Raw genomic sequence first — 21255 nt, forward strand, 5'->3', positions numbered from 1 at the left:
ACATGTAGAAGTTTGCTCAATAAATCATCATAAAAAATAAAAACTGACACATAAATATATTATTGCAATAAAATTTCAAAATATGAGTGTATTTATGCAATACGTCCACATACCTTTGTAAAAAAAATTCTCATTATTTTACACGGAATCGCCTTGTATGGTTGTTACAACCGTAGTAATTCATTCTATAAGTCCGTAGTTTTCTCTTCTAAAATCCACATTATTTGTAATGGTTTTATAAATCAAATAAAAATAAACATATTTATTTTAAAACTAGATTAATTTCATCTGTTATACTACAGTGTTCGGTAACACTTACAATGTTTTACAGCGATAAAAATCATGTTATTAAAAAGTTGAATTTAAACATCGAACATATGTGCAGAAAATATTGTTAGAATTTTACTTAATGTGCATGTATCGTCTTTCTTGGACAATTTTCATTGATTTGTTTATTTATTTTTTATTTATTAATTTTTTTTTAGCACCAGGCATTAGAATACAGTAGAATAGTTTCAATGCAATGAAAAGAAGAGGCATTCCGAATAAATCGTTCATATTGCGTTCACCGTTCGTTCACCGTTCACTTTGCGCTCGCGTTTGCACTCCGTTCGCATTCTGCGTTCGCTCACCGTTCACCATTCACACATCGTTCACCAAGTTGCGTTCAGCGTTCACACATCGTTCACTCACCGTTCGCTCTGCGTTCGTTCAGCGTTCGTTCACCGTTCGTTCAGCGTTCGCTCACCGTTCAAGTGGGAAAGTAGAACGTTTCAGGGACTGTATATATATATAATGCAAAACATCGGGTAAGGTTTCGTGCGGATGTCCGGAGTAATTATTTTCCTGACCGGACAGTAGGATTCCAGCAGCACTTTTCAGGCATAAGAAATGTTTTAACAGCTATATTATTTACTAATATGAATTATCAAACCCAAAGGTAGTGTTGTTCTGTTTACTTTTTTATTACGGAATATTTTGCTTTTAATAGCACTCACGTGATGGCGTCGTGGTGGTGCACTTTTTGGCCTCGGACACTCTTTTGTCTTTATGAAATATTTAATAATAGTTTACGTTTCACTAGCGGCTTTGATGATTTATCAAACTTAAATTTCTTTAAAAAGTTTAAATTTTCCGAGAAATGATTTGAATGCTTCCTTAGCATGCCAGCGAACTTCTTTCTCATTCACAGAAGGGAAAATGCTTGTTACTCTTGAGTTTGAAAACCTTGTTCAATAATGCAAAAGGCGCAATTTCCGAATTTTATTTTTATTTGATAAAAAACAATTGTGAAAAAATTCATACCAACAAGTTTAGCATCCGATATAGTCAGCTGAAAAATGCATACAAAATTCAAATATAACACAGAAAATTAACTTATCCTAGAGGAAAGAATTGATAAACAAACCTTTCTTTCAATAATAACACAAATAAGGAAGAATTTAAACCTGTCCAACTGAAATACAGTGGTAACGACCAAACGTATTCATTTTCATTATATATAGCAAATCTTCCTCGTAGTTAACTGTGTTCTACTGATAATATGGATACGAGTTATAGAATTGTATTACTTTTTACAGGAATACCTCATTTGTTTGGATTTGGTAGGTGAAAATTGTTACATTTTTTCCTCTCGCAACGAAGTTGGAAGTGATATAGCAACGCGCCTGTGAGTGGGTTAGTGTGTATGCTTAACAGAAGTAACATTTGCAATCGGATCGATGTCATTTGACTGCTTGTATCTATCTTGTATCTATCTAGGAGGAATGTACATTCTAGCGTGGGGACTTCCATTAACAATATCCTGCTTAACTTACTTTACTTTCTTTTGCAAAGTACTTATCATTGATCTCAGATTATGCATATGATGACCAAAATTCCCAAATACATGTATTAAGTAAATATCAAGAGCAAGATTACACAATTCATAATAGGTTGAAAAAAAAAAATGCTTGTTGTGCGGTACTTGTATTCCTATGTACTTACGGATGCGAATATTGAAAATATTTAAAATACATCGACTTATCAAGTTATTTCATTCAGGAGTTCGTTCGAAAGACCTTATACAAAGCTCTTTACTTTAGTCTTTCCTGAGAATTTTTACTTTACAACTCTATAAATACAAGTATTTAATTTCTACAAGCAAAACCTTCTTTTGAACAAAACACAAAAATAAAATAATAACTAGACGAGCTTGTTGCAAAGCACTAAGAAGGTCTTCCGTCAGTTTACCGATGAAATATGATCATGACTGTGATGGTTTGACTTAAAAAAAAGAAAGAACAAATATAGATGAATGAAACTTGAATTTATTCAAAATATGTTTAGAAACACATAAAAGAGTGATATCTTTTATTTTCAAGCAATTTCCGGTACTTTTTCATTCACTGCCGGTATGAGCGGAAGTACTCAATATAGCTTAAAACTCCATAATGAGTGTGTACAAATCTTTCCAGAAAGTTTCGATGAAAAAATACGCATTTCTGGACAACTTCCGGTTTAGAAGTACAACTTCCAGTGGAAATGAAATGACTTGAAACACTGCATATGTCAATTTTATAAACAACTAAAAATGAAAAAAAAAAATTGCATATTTTTAAACTACTTCCGGTGGACAATGGAAGGGACGCCGGAAAAAAAACGAAACATCGAAGACAAATTTACAGATCATGATCTATTATACACGAAAGTTTCATGACTCGATCTTTAACTATTTTAGAGGAGAGACCCGGACAAAATTTTAATATAAATAAAGAAAATTGGGGATAACTCGCGACCGGAAGTGACGTCACCAAAATAAGAAAAAACGCCTTAAGTTCATATGATTTGCCATCATTCCTGAAAATTTCATGAAAATCCATCAACGCACTTAGGAATAATCGCGTGCACAGAATTGATAAGAATAATAATAATGATAACTAGAGCAAAGCTCGTTGCAAAGCAACGAGTAGGTCTTCCGTCCAATTTACGATGTTGACTGTGATAGATTTACTCAACAAAAAGAAAAGAAGGAAGAACAAGTATAATTGAATAAAATAGGAAATTGGATTATTTAAAATATGTTTAGAAACACATGAAAGAGTGATATCTTTTAATTTCAATCCATTTCCGGTTCTTTTAAATTCACTTCCGGTATGACAAGAAGTGCTCAGGACGACTTAAAACTCCACAGTAAGTGTGTACAAATCTTTCCAGAAAGTTTGGATGAAAAATATTCATTTTTGGACAACTTCCGGTTTAAAAGTATAACTTCCGGTGGAAATGAAATGACTTGAACACTTCATATGTCAATGTTATAAACATTAAAAAATTTTAAAAAAATCAAAAATTGCATATTTTTAAGCTACTTTCGGTGGACAACGGAAGTGACGCCGGAAAAAACGAAACACCGGAGACAAATGCACAGATAATGATCTTTTATCCCAAAAAGTTTCATGACTCCATCTTCAACCATTTTTGAGAAGAGGCACAGACAAAATTTTAATTTAAAAAGAGAAAATCAAGTATAACTCGCGACCGGAAGTGACATCATCAAAATAAAAAAAATGCCTTAAGTTCATGTAATTTGCCATCATTGATGGAAGTTTCATGAAAATCCATCCATGCATTTACGAGAAATCGCGTGCACAAAATCGGTAAGAATAATAATAAAAAAAAGTTGAAAAGAAACAACAGAATAATAAGAAGGTCTTCCGTTGAGACGCAAGACCTTAATAAAACTAGAGCACAGCTCGTTGCAAAGCAAGGAGTAGGTCTTCCGTCTGATTTACGATGTTGACTGTGATAGATTTACTCAAAAAAAAAATAAAAAGGAAGAACAAGTATATTTGAATAAAAAAGGCGATTGATTTAGTCAAAATATGTTTAGAAACACATGAAAGAGTGATATCTTTTAATTTCAACCCCATTTCTTGTTCTTTCAAATTCACTTCCGGTATGACAAGAAGTGCTCAAAACGACTTAAAACTCCACAATGAGTGTGTACAAATATTTCCTGGAACTTTGGATGAAAAATACTATTTTTTGACAACTTCCGGTTTAGAATAACCAACTTTCGGTGAATATGAAATGACTTGAAACACCCTATATGGCTACGTTATAATCATTTCATAAAAAAATATAAAAATTGCGTATTTTAAAACTACTTCCGGTGGACAAAGGTAGTGCCACCGGAAAAAAACAAAACACCAGAGGCACATCTACAGATCAAGATCTATTATCCCAGAAAGTTTCATGACTCTATCTTTCACCGTTTTTGAGAAAAGGCACAGACAAAATTTCAATTTAAAAAGAGAAAATCGGGTGTATCTCGCGACCGGAAGTGACATCATCAAAATAAAAAATGCCTTAAGCTCATGTAATTTGCCATCATTGGTGGAAATTTCGTGAAAATCCATCGATGCATTTACGAGAAATCGCGTGCACAAAATCGGTAAGAATAATAATAAAAAAAGTTGAAAAGAAACAACAGAATAATAAGAAGTTCTTCCGTTGAGACGGAAAACCTTAATAAAATAAGAACAAAGCTTGTTGCAAAGCAAGGAGTAGGTCTTCCGTCTGATTTACGATGTTGACTGTGATAGATTTTCTCAAAAAAAAAGGAAGAACAAGTACATTTGAATAAAATAGGCGATTGAATTATTCAAAATATGTTTAGAAACACATGAAAGAGTGATATCTTTTAATTTCAACCCCATTTCTTGTTCTTTCAAATTCACTTCCGGTATGACAAGAAGTGCTCAAAACGACTTAAAACTCCACAATGAGTGTGTACAAATATTTCCTGGAACTTTGGATGAAAAATACTTTTTTTTGACAACTTCCGGTTTAGAATAACCAACTTCCGGTAGATATGAAATAACTTGAAACACCCTATACGGTACGTTATAATCATTTCATAATAAAAAAAAATAAAAATTGCGTATTTTAAAACTACTTACGGAGGACAAAGGAAGTGCCACTGGAAAAAACAAAACACCAGAGGCACATCTACAGATCAAGATCTATTATCCCAGAAAGTTTCATGACTCTATCTTCAACCGTTTTTGAGAAAAGGCACAGACAAAATTTCAATTTAAAAAGAGAAAATCGGGTGTAACTCGCGACCGGAAGTGACATCATCAAAATAAAAAATGCCTTAAGTTCATGTAATTTGCCATCATTGCTAAAAGTTTCATGAGAATCCATCCATGCATTTACGAGAAATCGCGTGCACAAAATCGGTAAGAATAATGATAATAAAAAAAGTTGAAAAGAAACAACAGAATAATAAGAAGGTCTTCCGTTGAGACGGCAGACCTTAATAAAACTAGAACAAAGCTCGTTGCAAAGCAAGGAGTAGGTCTTCCGTCCTGTTTTGAAGTGACGTCAACAAAAGAAAGGAATCAGTTAATACGTCTCCAGTGACTTTGAAATTTAAGTTGTGCATAAAACCTGCAAATAAGCTATTTCTGGCTACTTCCGGTTTGACCAGAAGTGATGTCGAGGTATGATAAATTTGGTTGGACGTTTCTGGTTACATAAATTAACCAATAACGTGTCGAAAACGGCAGAAATATGCATTTTCTGATTACTTCCGTTTTGGCCGAAAGCGACATCATTTGACGACTTTTCCACAATCTTACTCGCTTCTACTTGTCATTTTGAACAAATTTGGTTCTTTGATATATTACAAATTCTCAATAGTTTTTGAGATATTGAGAAAACACTTTCAGCCCCTGTAGATCCCTTATTTTAGGGACAAGCCCCAATTTGTCGATATCAAATAAAAGAGCTTGTCATACTGTACAACTTTTGTTCTATATATTTTAACAAAATATTTACAAGTAAAGAGATATTTACATTTGCAAATGTTTTCTTTTATATAACACTATTAAAAGCAACGCGCATCTATATCCGTATAAACACGGTTTCCTCGCGTCATAAACGTTCGACGTAATTTCCCAGTGACGTCATAAAGGGTCGAAGCGCAATCAATTGATCAAACACGTGCCGTTGGGTTTGAAAAATAAAACGTTTCACGATTTAAAGATTATAATCAGGCAAATAAAAAATATGAATAAGTCACAAATGTAAATATAAGTAATAAGGTAATAAGGTATCATTTTAAAACATCTATCGGGCTATAAATACGGGTTGGTACGAGATCAAATTTATCATAAAGCCCTTCGGGCTTTATGGAATTTGATCTCGTACCAACCCGTATTTATAGCCCGATAGATGTTTAAAAATGATACCTTATTTCTTAAAAAAATGCTAAAAATTTTGATATTTTAAATATGACTATTTTCGGAGCATGCCGAGCGTCGATGTGAGGCACTTCTGGGAAAAATGAACTACTTAGTACACATCTATGAACATTGCTCTATCATCGCTGAAAATATCAAGTTCCTGTTATAAGTGTGTGTTTTTTTAAGAAAACGAGCGGACAAAGTGACCCTCTAAAAATCATTTAATCGCAAAAATCTCCAGAACGGAAGTTACGTCATCAATATATATATATATATATATATATATATATATATATATATATATATATATATATATATATATATATATATATATATATATATATAGTTAGATTTTTTGATGTTCTACCAGACCTGAAAGTTTCATGAAAATCAAACAAGCCGTTTTCGAGATCTCACGTGCACAAAATCGATAGGAAAAAAATAATAAAAATAGTGGAAAAGAAACCTAAGAATAACAGTAAGGTCTTCCGCTGAAGACGGAAGACCTTTTATAAAAAAAAGTTGAAAAGAAACAACAGAATAATAAGGTCTTCCGTTGAGACGAAAGACATTAATAATAATAAAAATAATAATAATAAAAACAAAACAGAACAAAACATTGTTTTATTATGTCCCCTTAATCGGGGAATCGGTGTGTCCGTCTTTCATGTTTGTCTGTTTGTCCACAAAAACTTTTACCTTTGTATGGGCTTTTCATTGGTTCGATTCTTTTTACCTTGACCTTGGAAGTTGACCTACTTTGGTATACCTTTACCCTTCAATATAACTATTGAATGGTTAGTGATAGGGTTTTTATATTTCACAAAGGTTATGTTTGTGAGAAGACTTTCCCTCTTGTACCAACATTTCTCACCTTTAACCTTAACCTTCTAGTATGACCTATTTAAAAAAAAAACATTAACGTTGGCAAAACTTTTCGAAGGTTGATGCTAGGGATATCATATTTACTTATTTATTAATTGTGACAGGACGTTCCTTTGGGTATTAATATTTATGACTTTGACCCTAACGAATGACATATTAATGAAACCTTTACCCTTGACCATCACTTTAAATGATTAGTGTTAGAACTTTCATACCAGTTTATTACTTGTTATGGGTCAGAATAAGCCGAAATGCCAGCAAAATTCAATAACACAGTTTAAACTTAACAACACTTTATTTACAGTAATATATAAAAATCAAAAATTGCAAACTTACAGCAAGAATCCAACATACATACAACATAGTGTCCGTTACTACACACAATGTCCCAGTGAGAATATCCTATCCCAGTCTCCTTGTACTCAGTCGCCCGCGTGGCGCAGTGGTTAGAGCGTCTGCTCTAGAGTCGCGAAGTAAGGAGTTGATCCTTACGTCGCGGGTTTGAATCCCACTGTGGGACGTGGAGACCGGTCCTTCGGATGAGACCGTATAAACCGAGGTCCCGTGTCGCAGAAGGTGCTGGCACGAAAAAGATCCCTCACTGCTCAATGGCCGTAAGTGCCGAGTATAGGACAAAATTTGCAGCTCTCCGGCGGCAAGTGGTGGCGTCTCCTTATGAGTGAAATATTCTCGAGAGGGACGTTAAACAACATACAAACAAACAAACAGTACGCCAGTCTTCTTGTACGCCAGTCTTACCCATGCATACAATTGACAGTGTATTTATTCCTAAACATAGATCTAGAAAATTCTAGAAATTGTAAATGCATGATGTTACTTGAACATTCTGGACATTCACGAAATTCAAGATTCAAAAATGTTCTAGAAAAATGACCATACATGTTGACCACTCTGGAATGTTCTAGAAGTTTCTTGATGATACTTAATATATAACATGATGAAACAATACAAACATACTTCAATTACAACACACCTCACAACATACTTGTGACAAGATCTTTAATTCCTTCAGTATAATTTTTTTTGACATCTTGATCTTAAAGTTTGACCTTTTTCAGAAAACTTGATTGGTTGGTAGTAGGGCTTTCATATTTACTTGTGTATAACTGTAACAAGACTTTCCTTTTGGGTACCAGCGTTTATGACCAATTGACCTTAGAGTGAGCCCTTCTCTAAAAAAAAATAATCTTGGCCATATTTTTAGACAATGCCAGTTTGTAGTAGAGCTTTCATGTTTTACATGTGTATAACTTTAGACAAGGACCCCCCATTGGGTACCAATTTCTTTTTAACTTTTGTCTTTGATATTAGAGTAGTTTGACCTCCTTTTTCTTTAAAAAAAATAATCTTAACAATACTTTCTGAATGGCTGGCACAAGGGCTTTCATATTTCACATTTGTATTCCATGTGACAAGACCTTTCTTTGGGGTACCTTGCATTCAAGACATTCTAGCCTTAGCAATGAACTATCGGGCATCAGTGTTTCACAAACACATATTGATTTAACTATTAAGTTGTATGCTATTTAATCACCTCTATTTTAATAATTACTACAACAACCTTTACCGAAATTAATTGATACACAGTACCGTGCGTATTTGCTTCAGGATGTATACCACAACTACCGGAAAATGGTCCTGCCTTTCACTTTTCTTTCTTTTATATATGTAATTATTTCATATACGAATTTAAACAAATAGTATATGTTGTATTTATAAAAATTGTTCCGAAAAAGTAAATAATTATAATATTACATTAAATGTTCTGCTGTTAGGAAAGTTAATTTATGAACCTTAAAAGCTTTCTCAAGCTGTTCACTAAGAGCAGAAAATTATATGTGAATGAAAAGTAAAAATGGAGAAATGCTTTTTTCATAAGTAATTGATCAAGTGACCCATACTTATTGATGTTTATTATTATCTGATGTATCCTAAAATCCTAAGAATTTAAATTGTGTATGTTCTTTTATGAAATAAAAATATCATTTTCATCATATTCTCGTCATATTAAGTTATCGATCAAGTATTGTATTTTCTGAGGCCAAAAGCTACTGTATGTTGCCCACTTAAAAGCTTGTTTATAGTCATTTCCCTTACAAAAAATACTATAGTAAACTATAGTTAGCTATAGTTTACTAAAGTTAACAATAGTGATAACTTTGACACTATGGAAACTATAGTTAACTATAGTGATTACTTTAACACTTTGTTTTACGATAGTGATAACTTTGAAAACTTTATATTACTATAGTGATAACTGTGACACTATAGAGAAAACTATGAGAACTTTTTATTTACTATAGTGATCACTATGACACTATGGTGATAACTATGAAATCTTTGAAATTCTGTAGTGATAACTATGAAAACTTTGATTTACTATGATGATAACTTTGAAAACTTTGATTTACTATAGTGAAGGCTTTGAAAATTTTGATTTAATTTAGTGATAACTTTGAAAACTTTGATTTACTACAGTGATAACTTTAATTATTTATTTACTATACTTAACTAATTTAGCTAAAGTAAACTATAGTTAACCCTATACTACTATAGTGTTTTGTTTGTTTGGATGTTTCTATATTCTAACTAAAATGTCATTTTCAAGTTCAAACAGAAAAATTCCCGATTCAGTTTTTGGGTAATAATATTACATGTATAATATGGGTTAAGTTTGGGACTTTAATTGAGGAATGTTTTTAAGTTTTGTGTGTGTTATTTGTGTATAAATCACACAGACTTGTCACAAAGGTATATTTCATGAAGTGCGCTAGTGCTTCATGAAAATTATGCCTATGTGCACTTCTGTGTGATTTACACACCAATCAATAATTCACACTAAACTTAAAAACATTCCTTAAATTTACATTTTACATGTTCAAAAGCAACAAAGATATACTCATTTTTTAATTATTCGCTGTCCTGTATCGTTATATTTTATGAACGTCTCTGTAGCTTATTGTGATATCACTTTAGCGCGAGTTTATCCGTGTATATTTCTACGCGTGAGTATACTCGAAAATGGTATTCAAATCAATTTCAAACTTGGCTTAGCAGAAAAACAGAGCAAATGTAAATATTAACAATGATCTTGCATTATAATACTAATGGAATTCATTTATCAGAAATAACTTCCATCCTATTGGATAACATTTGGCGTCTACAAGTAGACAAAGTAGTCCGAAGTAAAATGACAAAAGGCATCCACGGGGTAATATTCTAATAAAAAGGAGGCTCTATGTAGGGATCCCAAAAACCTTGCCTATGTTTCTGGGCCAATATAGATTTTGATTAATTTTTATCGGGGCATTCTCTTAATTAAATATTTTCTTATGATCTGTATGTTCGCAACAGTCCTACAAGTTCATGACCGCTTCTTATTAAGTACGTATAAGATTCTTATAAGATACATTTATAGTTCTTTTCTTCTGAAATATTTGACATTTTCCGAAAATAGAATTAAAAAATAATAAATAGATAAATAGGTAAATAAAATGCAATGTTACATAAATCTTTTTATTCTTCAAGATGAGTTATCAAGGGATAAAACGACTACACAGTCATCATTCCATCTATGTGTCTCTCCATGTGGTCCTGACAAGGCCGTAGATGGCGACAGAAAAACATGCATGAAAACATATGATATAGGTCCGACATCTCCAGAAAAAACTGTATGGTGGTTAGTAGATCTCGGAGCCAATCACAGTATTTACAGCATAAGTATATATTTTAAAGACTACAAACATAGAGACTACGGTATGTTTTCAATTTGTCAACAAATTATTCAAATACTGATAATTTAGATAGAACTTGTTGGTTTCTATTACTTTTACAGAGGAAAAAAATCATAGTTTACATGCGTCTTTACAATTTTTAAATGAATTGAAAGAAGCACATTCAAGATACTTTTATATGCTATCTAAGACAAGGAAAATCACCATCAAATTTCTCTTTTTTCCCGATTTTGACGAAATTATTTTATATGTACAGTAAAACACACTTATAACGAAGTATCAGTGATGGGCGAGTTTGCTTCCTTATAAACTTAGTTTGTTTTATCCGTTAAGTTCGCAATACATTTTAGAGACACTGGAATAAAATAAATCACATCGTTGTAAGCGTCAATTCATTATAAGCGTGTTAGCTGCAAGCGTGTTTTACTGTATATGAATTTAGTCGTTATGTATATTTTAATTAAATCAATTTGATATTTATTTTTCGAATATAGCTATACTTATCTGCTTTTAGGAGATTGGATACTGTTATCAAAAGTATTGAGAATTTTTTTATCAAGTACATTTTTGAAATTTATACACATAGGTAAGTTAAAAATCAAAACCAAAAATGGGGATCAATGCGGTTCTTTTGGCACTACGGAGCATTTAATATGACCTTTTTGCACTGTAATTACGTCTAACACATGTACATTAATCTGGGGTCTGTGATATTAATTTTTAAATATAACTAAAATAGTTATAATTTTTAGCCTGAAGTGGGGTACTTTTTTTCTCAGAACTTTCACAATATATTTGCTATATTTGTCCGATATAATGATAGAATTCATGACAGTTAATTTGATATATAATTTAGGACCAGCATAAAACATTTCACTGCACAAAATAACTATGTGCAGGCTGCATGTAAAAATAGCAATCTAAACTTAATAATGCTGTAAATATTTTGAAAGAGAAAAATTGATCATTTTCTTCTAAAACACCTTCTGCCACAAAAATATAGTTCCTCAATTAATGCTTTCGGTAAGAAGTTTAATAATGGGGTTTGATTGAATATAGTTTTATTAGCATTGTAGAATCCAAATTTATTGTAAGAACTAAAGCATTATGCAGAAAAATTTAAATAGATTTCAAGATAAAAATCTGCTCAAAAGCTCAAGAACGAACCTCGTTACACGTAATTTTTTAAAACGTAGTGTGCAGATATATACCGTCACTGCAGTTTAGTCGGTAGATCGCATGCTCAATGATTGGAAGGTCTTGGGTTCAAGGCCCGGCCGCGACAAACTAAAGTATCAAAAATACTGCAGTTAGCAAAATTTAATGTTCTTTAGCCAAGTGCTCGGATCTTCGAAGTGAAAGTTGCGGGTCTCGCGGATGAGACCCCGTGTTACCCAAACGTTGGCACGATGAAGATCCTCACTGCTTAATGGTCCCGAGTGTCTAGTATAGGTGTAAAATGAAGCCCTTTACGGGCATTTGTTGACAATTCATCTTTATAGGAACGCAAAACTACAAATAATCAATCAATCTTTAAATCTCATTGGGACAAATGTTCAAGAAATTGCGATACGTTAGGGCGAAAGATTTAAGCTTAGTAACTTTTTAAAAAGATTTTCTTAAACGACATAAAGCTCATTGTACCTATACACTAGTGTACACTATAACAGGCATACTTCCTGATCTAAAGCTAATGGCATGAATACATTCCCCAAAGTGTACTATATTTTGATTTAACATTGGACCAAGAATCTATGAAGAAAGCACATTGAATAACATATGGAAGTCGAAATAAACCTGGAATAATATACCTGTTCAATGATAACGATCTACTGTTACCAAAAGGGATATCTTAAAAGCGAATGATAGAACATGTGAAAGAAATTAAACCCTTAAGCTATCGGTCTGAAACAGTACTCGCTCATCTTCTTGGGTCTCCACTTATTTAATTGTCATGTTTCAAGGGGTTATTTAAATTATAATAGCGCAATATTTTGCTAGGTTCTCTAGTGCCTTTTCACATGCCCTTGACACTTGCACAAACTTTCCAAACCAGATGAAAGAAGGATATTTACTGCCCTTGTTATGATATTTGAAAAAAATATATCTTATATACAAAAATATGCTATTCTATGTAAATCATGCTTTATCTACCACCATTATTTTCTGCGATAAGAAAATCTTCACAACTTCATAGTTGTGTTATTTATTTACTATATGTTATGCATTAAATTTTCATTTAAAGAGAATAAAACGTCATAATATTATCTAAAATCTTCATTCAAATCAAGGAAATTTAATTGAGGTTTCATTATATTTATACATTAAGTACCAACGGAATTATTATACAAATTAATCTTGCTTTACTTCAGACAACAAAACTTAGGAATATTTACATCATTTAAATCTTATACGGTAGCAATTTTTATGCACCAGATGGACATTTCGAAAAAAAAATTATGTATCTTCCGTGATGCTTATGCCGAAATGTTGGAAATCCGAAATATTTAAATAAAAAAAACTTTGAATAGCTGAAAAAAGGGGTGCCAAAGACTGGATCCAAATACGTCGAAGGATCAGAGCTATGCATTAGGGAGATAATTCTTAATTTTGATTTTTGTTTAAATTTTACAACAGCAATTAATGATACGAGGGTTGTTATAAAAGTTCGCGGACACGTTGATGTAAGGAAAATATACTTTAAAGAATGACGTATGTCTAATTAAATTCTTATATTTTGTTTATTAGTATGTAAAAGATCAGGTCCATTTACTAAAATTTTGAAAATATACCTTGATTTTTACTGCGCGGTCATCGGATCCACGGAGCAATCACTGGACGTTAAATATGACGTAAGGAGACACGACAACCTGATTTCAGACATGTGAAGCTTTTTAGCAGTTCTAAAAATATTTCATATATATAGATTTTTCATGTCTTTTTCTGATTTAAAAATTGAATGATTATATTAAGACATGTTATATATTTTTTAATGTCTTTTGTGGCGTATCGGATATTTGTGAGATCTTTAAAAGAATGTCTACGCATTTCAGCGATCAGATATGAGAAACAATGCAAAATCCATAGGCGCAACGTCCATGCGATGAACAGGATATTGGGGTATTGCAGGAGTTGATAATCAAAAATGTTCATCCTTCCATTCTTACAAAGTTGCTACCACTTGGACACTTTGGTACTAGATACTTGTAAGATATCCTCAGCAGCATCTAAAAACATTTTAGTCTCTTTCGGACATTTTCCTGTCTGCACATCTTTTTTAATAGCTCGGTGCTCCAAGACGTTCCGTGACGTTGCCATTTTTTTGGCTTTGTTTTTACGCATTGATCATCTATAATTAGTGATAAAATAGTCATATCTCCTCCAATTTAATTCAAAATTTCGCCAAATGACGTTTCATAAATATCTTAGCGAGAGGTGAAATATCATAAATCTTTATGCGCTACAACAGTGCAATTTTTAATTCAAAATTATGTCTCTTTAATGTAAAAGTGCCAAAAAGTAGCATGCTCCGTGAAGCATGTTTTATCTAAATAATTTCGCTGTATATTTTTGAAGATCATCAGAAAACACCAAATTTTTGCATATTAGTTGGAAAATACGTATTGTTTTTACCTGCAGAGTTTTACTGATTTCATCCAAACAGCGCGCTCACAATAGAACGTGTCCGCGAACTTTTGTAACAACTCTCGTATATCCGTATTTTCAAGGTAGTACTGAAGTATCATCACTACTGAAACATCTTCGGCGATGTCTGAAATAAAATTTGCATTTGATAAAAGACCTGTATTCACATAAATCTCTTTCTGAAGAGAATGATAAAAATTCTAAAAATAATTTAATTAACGGCAAAATCATGAACCTTAGAAAATGGTTTTTGATAGTAATGACAATCATTGAAGGAAGAGAAGAAGGGGAGGGGGGATTCTTTAAATGTCTTTCAAGCAGAATTGTGTAAACTTTTTTATTGCACTTCGAATTATTACAAGAATAATTTAGGTAAATTATAATTGATTTCTCTCATTTTCTAGGAAAATATTTTTTCTTATATTTGATACATTTGAATTATATCCACTCGGAGAAAATCTTTTAAACAGTTAGCAGCAAAAGAAAGCAATATGTAAACATCTTTTGAAACTGTTGTTTGAGTGGGATTCAAAAAATCTACCAGGTTAAAATACCATACACTTGTTTAAATAATGATTTTGTTTTACATTTTAGAGATGAGACAAAGAGGTCGTTTTGCAGGATTCTCCCTTTATATATCCAACACTCCCAAGAAAGAGGACGGTCTACTTTGTTACAAGAACACACTTCCCTTACCTCCCTTGGAGTTCAGTACAACATGTATTGGATACGGTCGTTATGTAATCTATTACAATGAAAGACTGGACGGAGTTAAATACCCCGAGGAATACCAAATTCAGAGCTGGACCGAATTATGTGAAGTGAAAATTGAAGGTATTTGAAATTTGTTTTAATTAGTATTGTAATAATGTTTTATATTCAGCAATATTTTTGAACAGTATACTAATGATGTTTATTTTCATAATTATCTATCAAAAATACCTAACGTTTTTTGTGCGAAGACGGAAGTAAATGTTTTCATAAAGCACATGGATGAGCAATTTTCTTTATGATGGTATTTAAATGTTGGTGTTTCAATGTTATTGAAGTAAGTAATGCTATCATTTCTAGCGAGGATATGAATTATAATAAGTGATCTGCCTTGCTTTGGTATGATCTAGAAGGGTCCAGTATATTAAATTTTGCAATTTGTAACGTTTTCTCTTCATTATTATTTATCCTGTCAGTTTTATGATAATCCTGAGCAGACTGAAATCATGTTTGAAATTAGTGTTAATTGTGCCAGACAAATCATAAATGAAATTGCTAACATTTTCAATTAGGGTCTTTTAGACCTTTTACTATCCTAGTATACTTAAATAATTTAGACCACTTCACATTTGCAAATTCGCGGAGAAGAATAAAAAAAAAAATCAGAGTTTGTAATTCCCTGTTAATACTCTGGCTTTTATTGCACTTTATGTTACTAAGTATTAATTAAATTCAGTGTGAAGTTTATGAGATGAGCGGTCTTTAGCATCTTGGGTTATGAGTATGCATACGCTCTGAATCTTTAAGTAGAACAAGGAAAGTGTCGATCAGTGAAGACTTTGAAAAAAAAAAAACTTTTGTGAGAAGAATGTATGACAGATTGTGCGAATGAGAGATGGATATCTGAGATTACAACTCTTAAACATAATTGTATTCTGGTAAGTGGTGGCGGTGCTATAGAACTTCGCACTAGAAAGTTTAATTACCTTTCATGTTAACTAGGTTGTATAAAAGCAGGAGTTTATGGATATAACTGTAGTACAGCATGTCCACTCAACTGTCAAGAGCAAAGTTGTAATATTGTTAATGGAACGTGTTTGGGATGCGCGCCAGGATTTGTGGGACAAACATGCAAATACGGTATATTAAAGAATGCAATAACAAATGTGAGAATCATTGCATTGCAGAACTGTTGTATATTCTGTTATTATAAATTGGATACCTATTCCAAAAACAGGATGTCCATGGGGAAGGTATGGCCAATTGTGTAGTAGCCAATGTCCAGGACAATGTAAAAGAAACATTACTTGTAACCACGTGACCGGATATTGTGATGGAGGATGTGCAGCTGGATGGATGGGGAAGCAGTGTGATCTACGTGAATATTGTTAAAAAAGTTCCCCTCTTTTTACGAGATACATATACATGTTCATGTATCATATCTTTTAAGAGTAGCTTTTTCTGTAATGTATTAAATGAAAAGGGATTTGCAACTATATTCTTTCTGTGTCTGAAAAGCTGATGTTAAATGAAAAAGAGATCTCGCTGAGGGACTTTTTTTCTCATACCTCATGTAGCTTCCCTTCATATACTCCAGTTTTGTATCTTCCATCAACACTAGTAAGGAAAAATGCAAACATATAAATCAATTTTTTGGTCAACATATTCTTGGCACAAATGTACTTACATGTAACCTTATCACTAGCTTGAATGCACTGTGAAATAATATTCTTCATTAAATCTCTCTTGATATCTTTACAGAGAAATGTATTTAAACAAGTTATTTTATTAATGTTTCTATACTAAGTAAAAGAGATGGACGGCACAGAGTCAAAGAACATTTACATTAATATTTGATCTCACAAATTATAGAATGTGACAATGGAACCTATGGTCCAGGATGTGTTTATTTCTGCAGTGAACACTGTATAAATGGGACTTTCTGTAAAAAAGAAAATGGATTTTGTGAAAAGGGCTGTAATCCAGGATATGCTGGAACTCTCTGTGAAGCATGTTAGTATCTCCTTTTACTATTTGTCATATTCTCATAGATTCTGATGTCCACTTATCTTAAATTTATTCATTAAGTTTTATTTTTTTTTAACAGCTTGTCCAAGTGGAACATTTGGTAACAATTGCAGTAAACGCTGTAGTAAATACTGTAACAACGGAATATGTGACCACATAAATGGAACCTGTATAAAAGGATGTTTTAACGGTTATACTGGGATAAGGTGTTTTAATCGTAAGATTTTAGAATGAATTTGAGTTTAGTTTTACTTTCAATCGGTGGAAGTTTTTCACAATGATATTTTTATACGGAATGGTTTTCTCATTTGAAAAAATTAAGGTTTTTCTTACCTTGAAGAAAAACTTAGTGTCTGTGACTTTGCATAGCTTGTTCTACTTGAAAATGTTTAAAAATCCATCTTCTTCATTCAAAAGATTCTCTTTATTTTGATATAAAATAACATTGATATTTTTATGTACTTTTCGTTATTTTATGTACTTTTGACATTAGTTGAGCTATTTTCGTAAGGTTTTGTCTTTTAAAAAAACGATATATGGTAAGAAATTGTAGAAGCGAAAAAACATATTTGCGTTGCCTCTTGCTTTCATTCACGCCTCCCCCGTGAGTTGGAATGACGCCAATCAATTGTGTTTCTTACGTACATTAATAGAAGTGCAAGAATAAATCTTTGCTAATAGATGAGGATGCTCATTATTCCAATTAATATGTAATTTTCTGAAAATCTTGAATATTCATTACTAGTTCTTTTTTCAATCTTTTTTTTTTTGGCTAAATTTGTATAACATCTAAGGGATAAAAAGATTAAATTGATTTTAAATATTCCTTAGCCGAATGTAAATTTTCATTTTCAGCTTGCTCAAATGGTACCTTCGGATACAAGTGTGGGCGAATCTGTTCAAAAAATTGTATTGGCATATGCAATCATATCAACGGTCAATGTGACTGTTCACATGGATTCGAAGATTCCCCAAACTGCACAACAGGTTCCTACAATTGCATTATTGATGACATTAAGTTGAAAAAACAACCTGTGAAATAAATATTTTTAATTTTGTGATTTTGAATATTTCTATAATTGGATGTCTAAATAATGATTTTGAAGACAAAGACGTTCTATCATTAATTAATTACCCCATTGTACTATTGTATATTCTCTGCTACATTGAATATTCTCAATATAATTTGATAATGGTGATGTTTGCCAACATTACCTTTCCTTTGTTGGCTTAAATACAATTCAGCAACTGTATGCAAGCTAAGAACGAAATTATCTCGAGAAAGCAAATTGACATGCTTTAAAAAATGCCATAGTTTGGCATATTACATGTTATTATATACATCTAGATAAAGATAAATAATTTTATTGTTAATGATTTTAGAATGTAGAAAAGGATTCTTTGGAGTAAATTGTCAGCATAGATGTAGTGGTCACTGTGTTAACGGTGAGACCTGCAGTAGAATTGATGGAATCTGCCCCCAGGGATGTCAGGATCAATATCATGGATTGCTCTGTGATAGCCAGTGTATGTTTCTGCTATATGTTCTATTGATTACAAAACGTCTTATTTGTCTGTTTGCTTGGAAAGGAGCAGATAAGCAAAGTTTCTTGATAAAACTCTGAACTTTAATTTCTGTTGTAGATGAAACGCCAACTGGAAAATGGACCCTTGGATTTTATATATCAGTTGTTCTGAACACCATATTTGGATTATTCATTTTTATCTTCCTAATACTCATTTGGTAAAAAACACATAACATAGTGTAAAGTACACTTCTTCCTATTTTTGACAAACTCTTTTTTACATGGTAATCTTCATTCTTTATAAAATGTTACTTGAAACCTCATCATTACGAAGATTTTTGTAACTTGAAGAAAAAAATTAAGAGAGGAATGAGCCTCTTCAGTGATTTCTCTATTTACACAAACTTGTTAAATGTATTTAACAATGGTTTATCTAATATTTACTTGAAATAAAGTTTTCTCGCATTTTCCTCTTCGGAAAAAATGTAACGCTGACACGAAAAATTCTATATGACTTAGCAGAGGGTGTTCTCCCTTAAAATACTTGCTTTTAAGGTTTCCTGTCAAAAGAAATACAATAATGTAACGTACATATAGTAAAGGATTTTACAAGTTTTAGGAAAATGTAACTGTTCTTTTCGGATCTGATTTGTATCATAATTCGGTACATATATATATCGGTAATTCATAACAATCTCGTCATATTTGTTTATTCTATTATTGAAGGCAAGGAGTTTTGAAATTCTATCCGAGGAAGATAATGCGTCCCATTCCAAGTAATGGTGCTGAAACAACTGTAGGATCTGCTGTTTGGAATACTATGAGTGAAAAATCATTCTACGAGGAGTTAAAAACAAATGAAAATATAAACGAATATCAGGAAATAGAAACTATTAATACAATTGCATATGACAATCTTGCATTGAAATCCGCATAGACTTGATTTTATTAAAGCCCTACTCTTATAAATACTATAATAATCCTATTCAAGAATATTTATTTCATTCCATCGTCCATTTAAAGATACGGAACGTAACTGGAATTTTTTCTCAGTTTTTTATTACTATTGGTTATATTGGAGAGAGAGAGAGAGAGAGAGAGAGAGAGAGAGAGAGAGAGAGAGAGAGAGAGAGATGATATTCAATGTTTTGTAGATGAATATGGAATTTATTTCACGAGTGGGACAAGATTTATTATTGTTTTCACGAGTGTGAAGCACGAGTGAAAAGAAAATATCAAAAAGTCCTGTCTCACGAATGAATGTCACCTCAGTATAATGTAATGATCCATAGATTAAAACAAAATAAGCTGATAAAATAAAGCTTTATTGTCCAAAAGCAAGAGAAATACGATGATCAGGAGTCAGCAAAATATTAATTTAGTACTCAATAACAAATCTTAAGTTGATCTATTATTTGCCTGTACTTTCCCCATTTGTCACTATCCTCATGCGGACTGAACAAAACAATAGTTCTAGAGAGCACTATTAGTTAACACAATTCATCCCCCCTCCCATTGGCCTCTCTAGATCTTTAAAGATTATTTATTGTACAAAGATATGGTAATTTTGTCCCATTTTCATTTATCTATTATTTAAAAGTTTACCTGACCATTAAAAACTATGAAAATACTTTTGTATTAAATATTTTAAAATTTCTTGTATAATTCTATTATTCAATTGACCTTTTAAGTTACATTATTTACAGTGATTAACTATTATAGGTGAATAGCAAAGGGGAATAACTTCTTTCAGTAGAAATAAATAAGTTGACCAAATGGTACAGAATTTCAAAATTTGGTAAAACATCCCTGCTTATTACAACTTTATATACTCTCCTTGCCTCCTACATGCTCAGGAGCAGAGAAGATTTTCAAGGAAATAATCAATTTTCACTCTAGATTCAATATAGTCCCACCATAATACCAATGCCCCTGACCCTGGGGCCAAGATATTCACAATTTTGGAAGAGGCACTGTTGCTCATCATAACCATGTACTTAGTATATTTCCTTAATAAGAATGGGCAAAGAAGAAGATTTTCAAAGAAATAATGCATTCTCTACTATATATTAAAAAGAGTCTCACCCTAACACCAAAATCCCTGACCCCGAGGTTATGAATTTTTGAAAAGATTTCCTTACTCGTCATAACCATGCAATTAGTTTTTCTGTTAAATACCCCGGGGCAGAGGAGATTTTCAACAAAAAATGCATTACATTATACATATAACAGAACCCCCCCCCCCCAACATGAACCCATGAGGCCACAAATTTCAGAATTTTGGAAGAGGCATCCTTGGTCATCATAACTATATATATGGTTTTTCTGCTTAATACCTAGGAGCACAGAAGATTTTTAGAGAAATAATGCACTTTCACTATGTATTCAATAGAGACCCCTCCTTCCCCGCAGAACCCCTCACCCATTGGCTACAAAAAAGAAGAAGATTTTTAAAGAATTTGTGCATTTTCATTA

The 21255-nt window shown here is 32.2% G+C and overlaps 1 protein-coding gene across 1 annotated transcript; it reads left to right on the top strand.

The window, feature by feature from the left end:
* Positions 1-3134: 3134 nt before the first annotated feature.
* On the top strand, positions 3135-15357 carry LOC133193204 (uncharacterized). Its single transcript, XM_061329172.1, has 3 exons — positions 3135-3171; positions 10665-10892; positions 15110-15357. The coding sequence occupies exons 1-3, from the start codon at positions 3135-3137 to the stop codon at positions 15355-15357; spliced, it is 513 nt and encodes a 170-aa protein (XP_061185156.1).
* The last annotated feature ends 5898 nt before the right edge of the window (positions 15358-21255 follow it).

The sequence above is a fragment of the Saccostrea echinata genome, unplaced genomic scaffold (assembly GCF_033153115.1).
Source record: "Saccostrea echinata isolate AGI-Se365-2 ecotype Australia unplaced genomic scaffold, CSIRO_AGI_Sech_v1 ptg000027l, whole genome shotgun sequence".
In the NCBI taxonomy this organism is placed as follows: domain Eukaryota; kingdom Metazoa; phylum Mollusca; class Bivalvia; order Ostreida; family Ostreidae; genus Saccostrea; species Saccostrea echinata.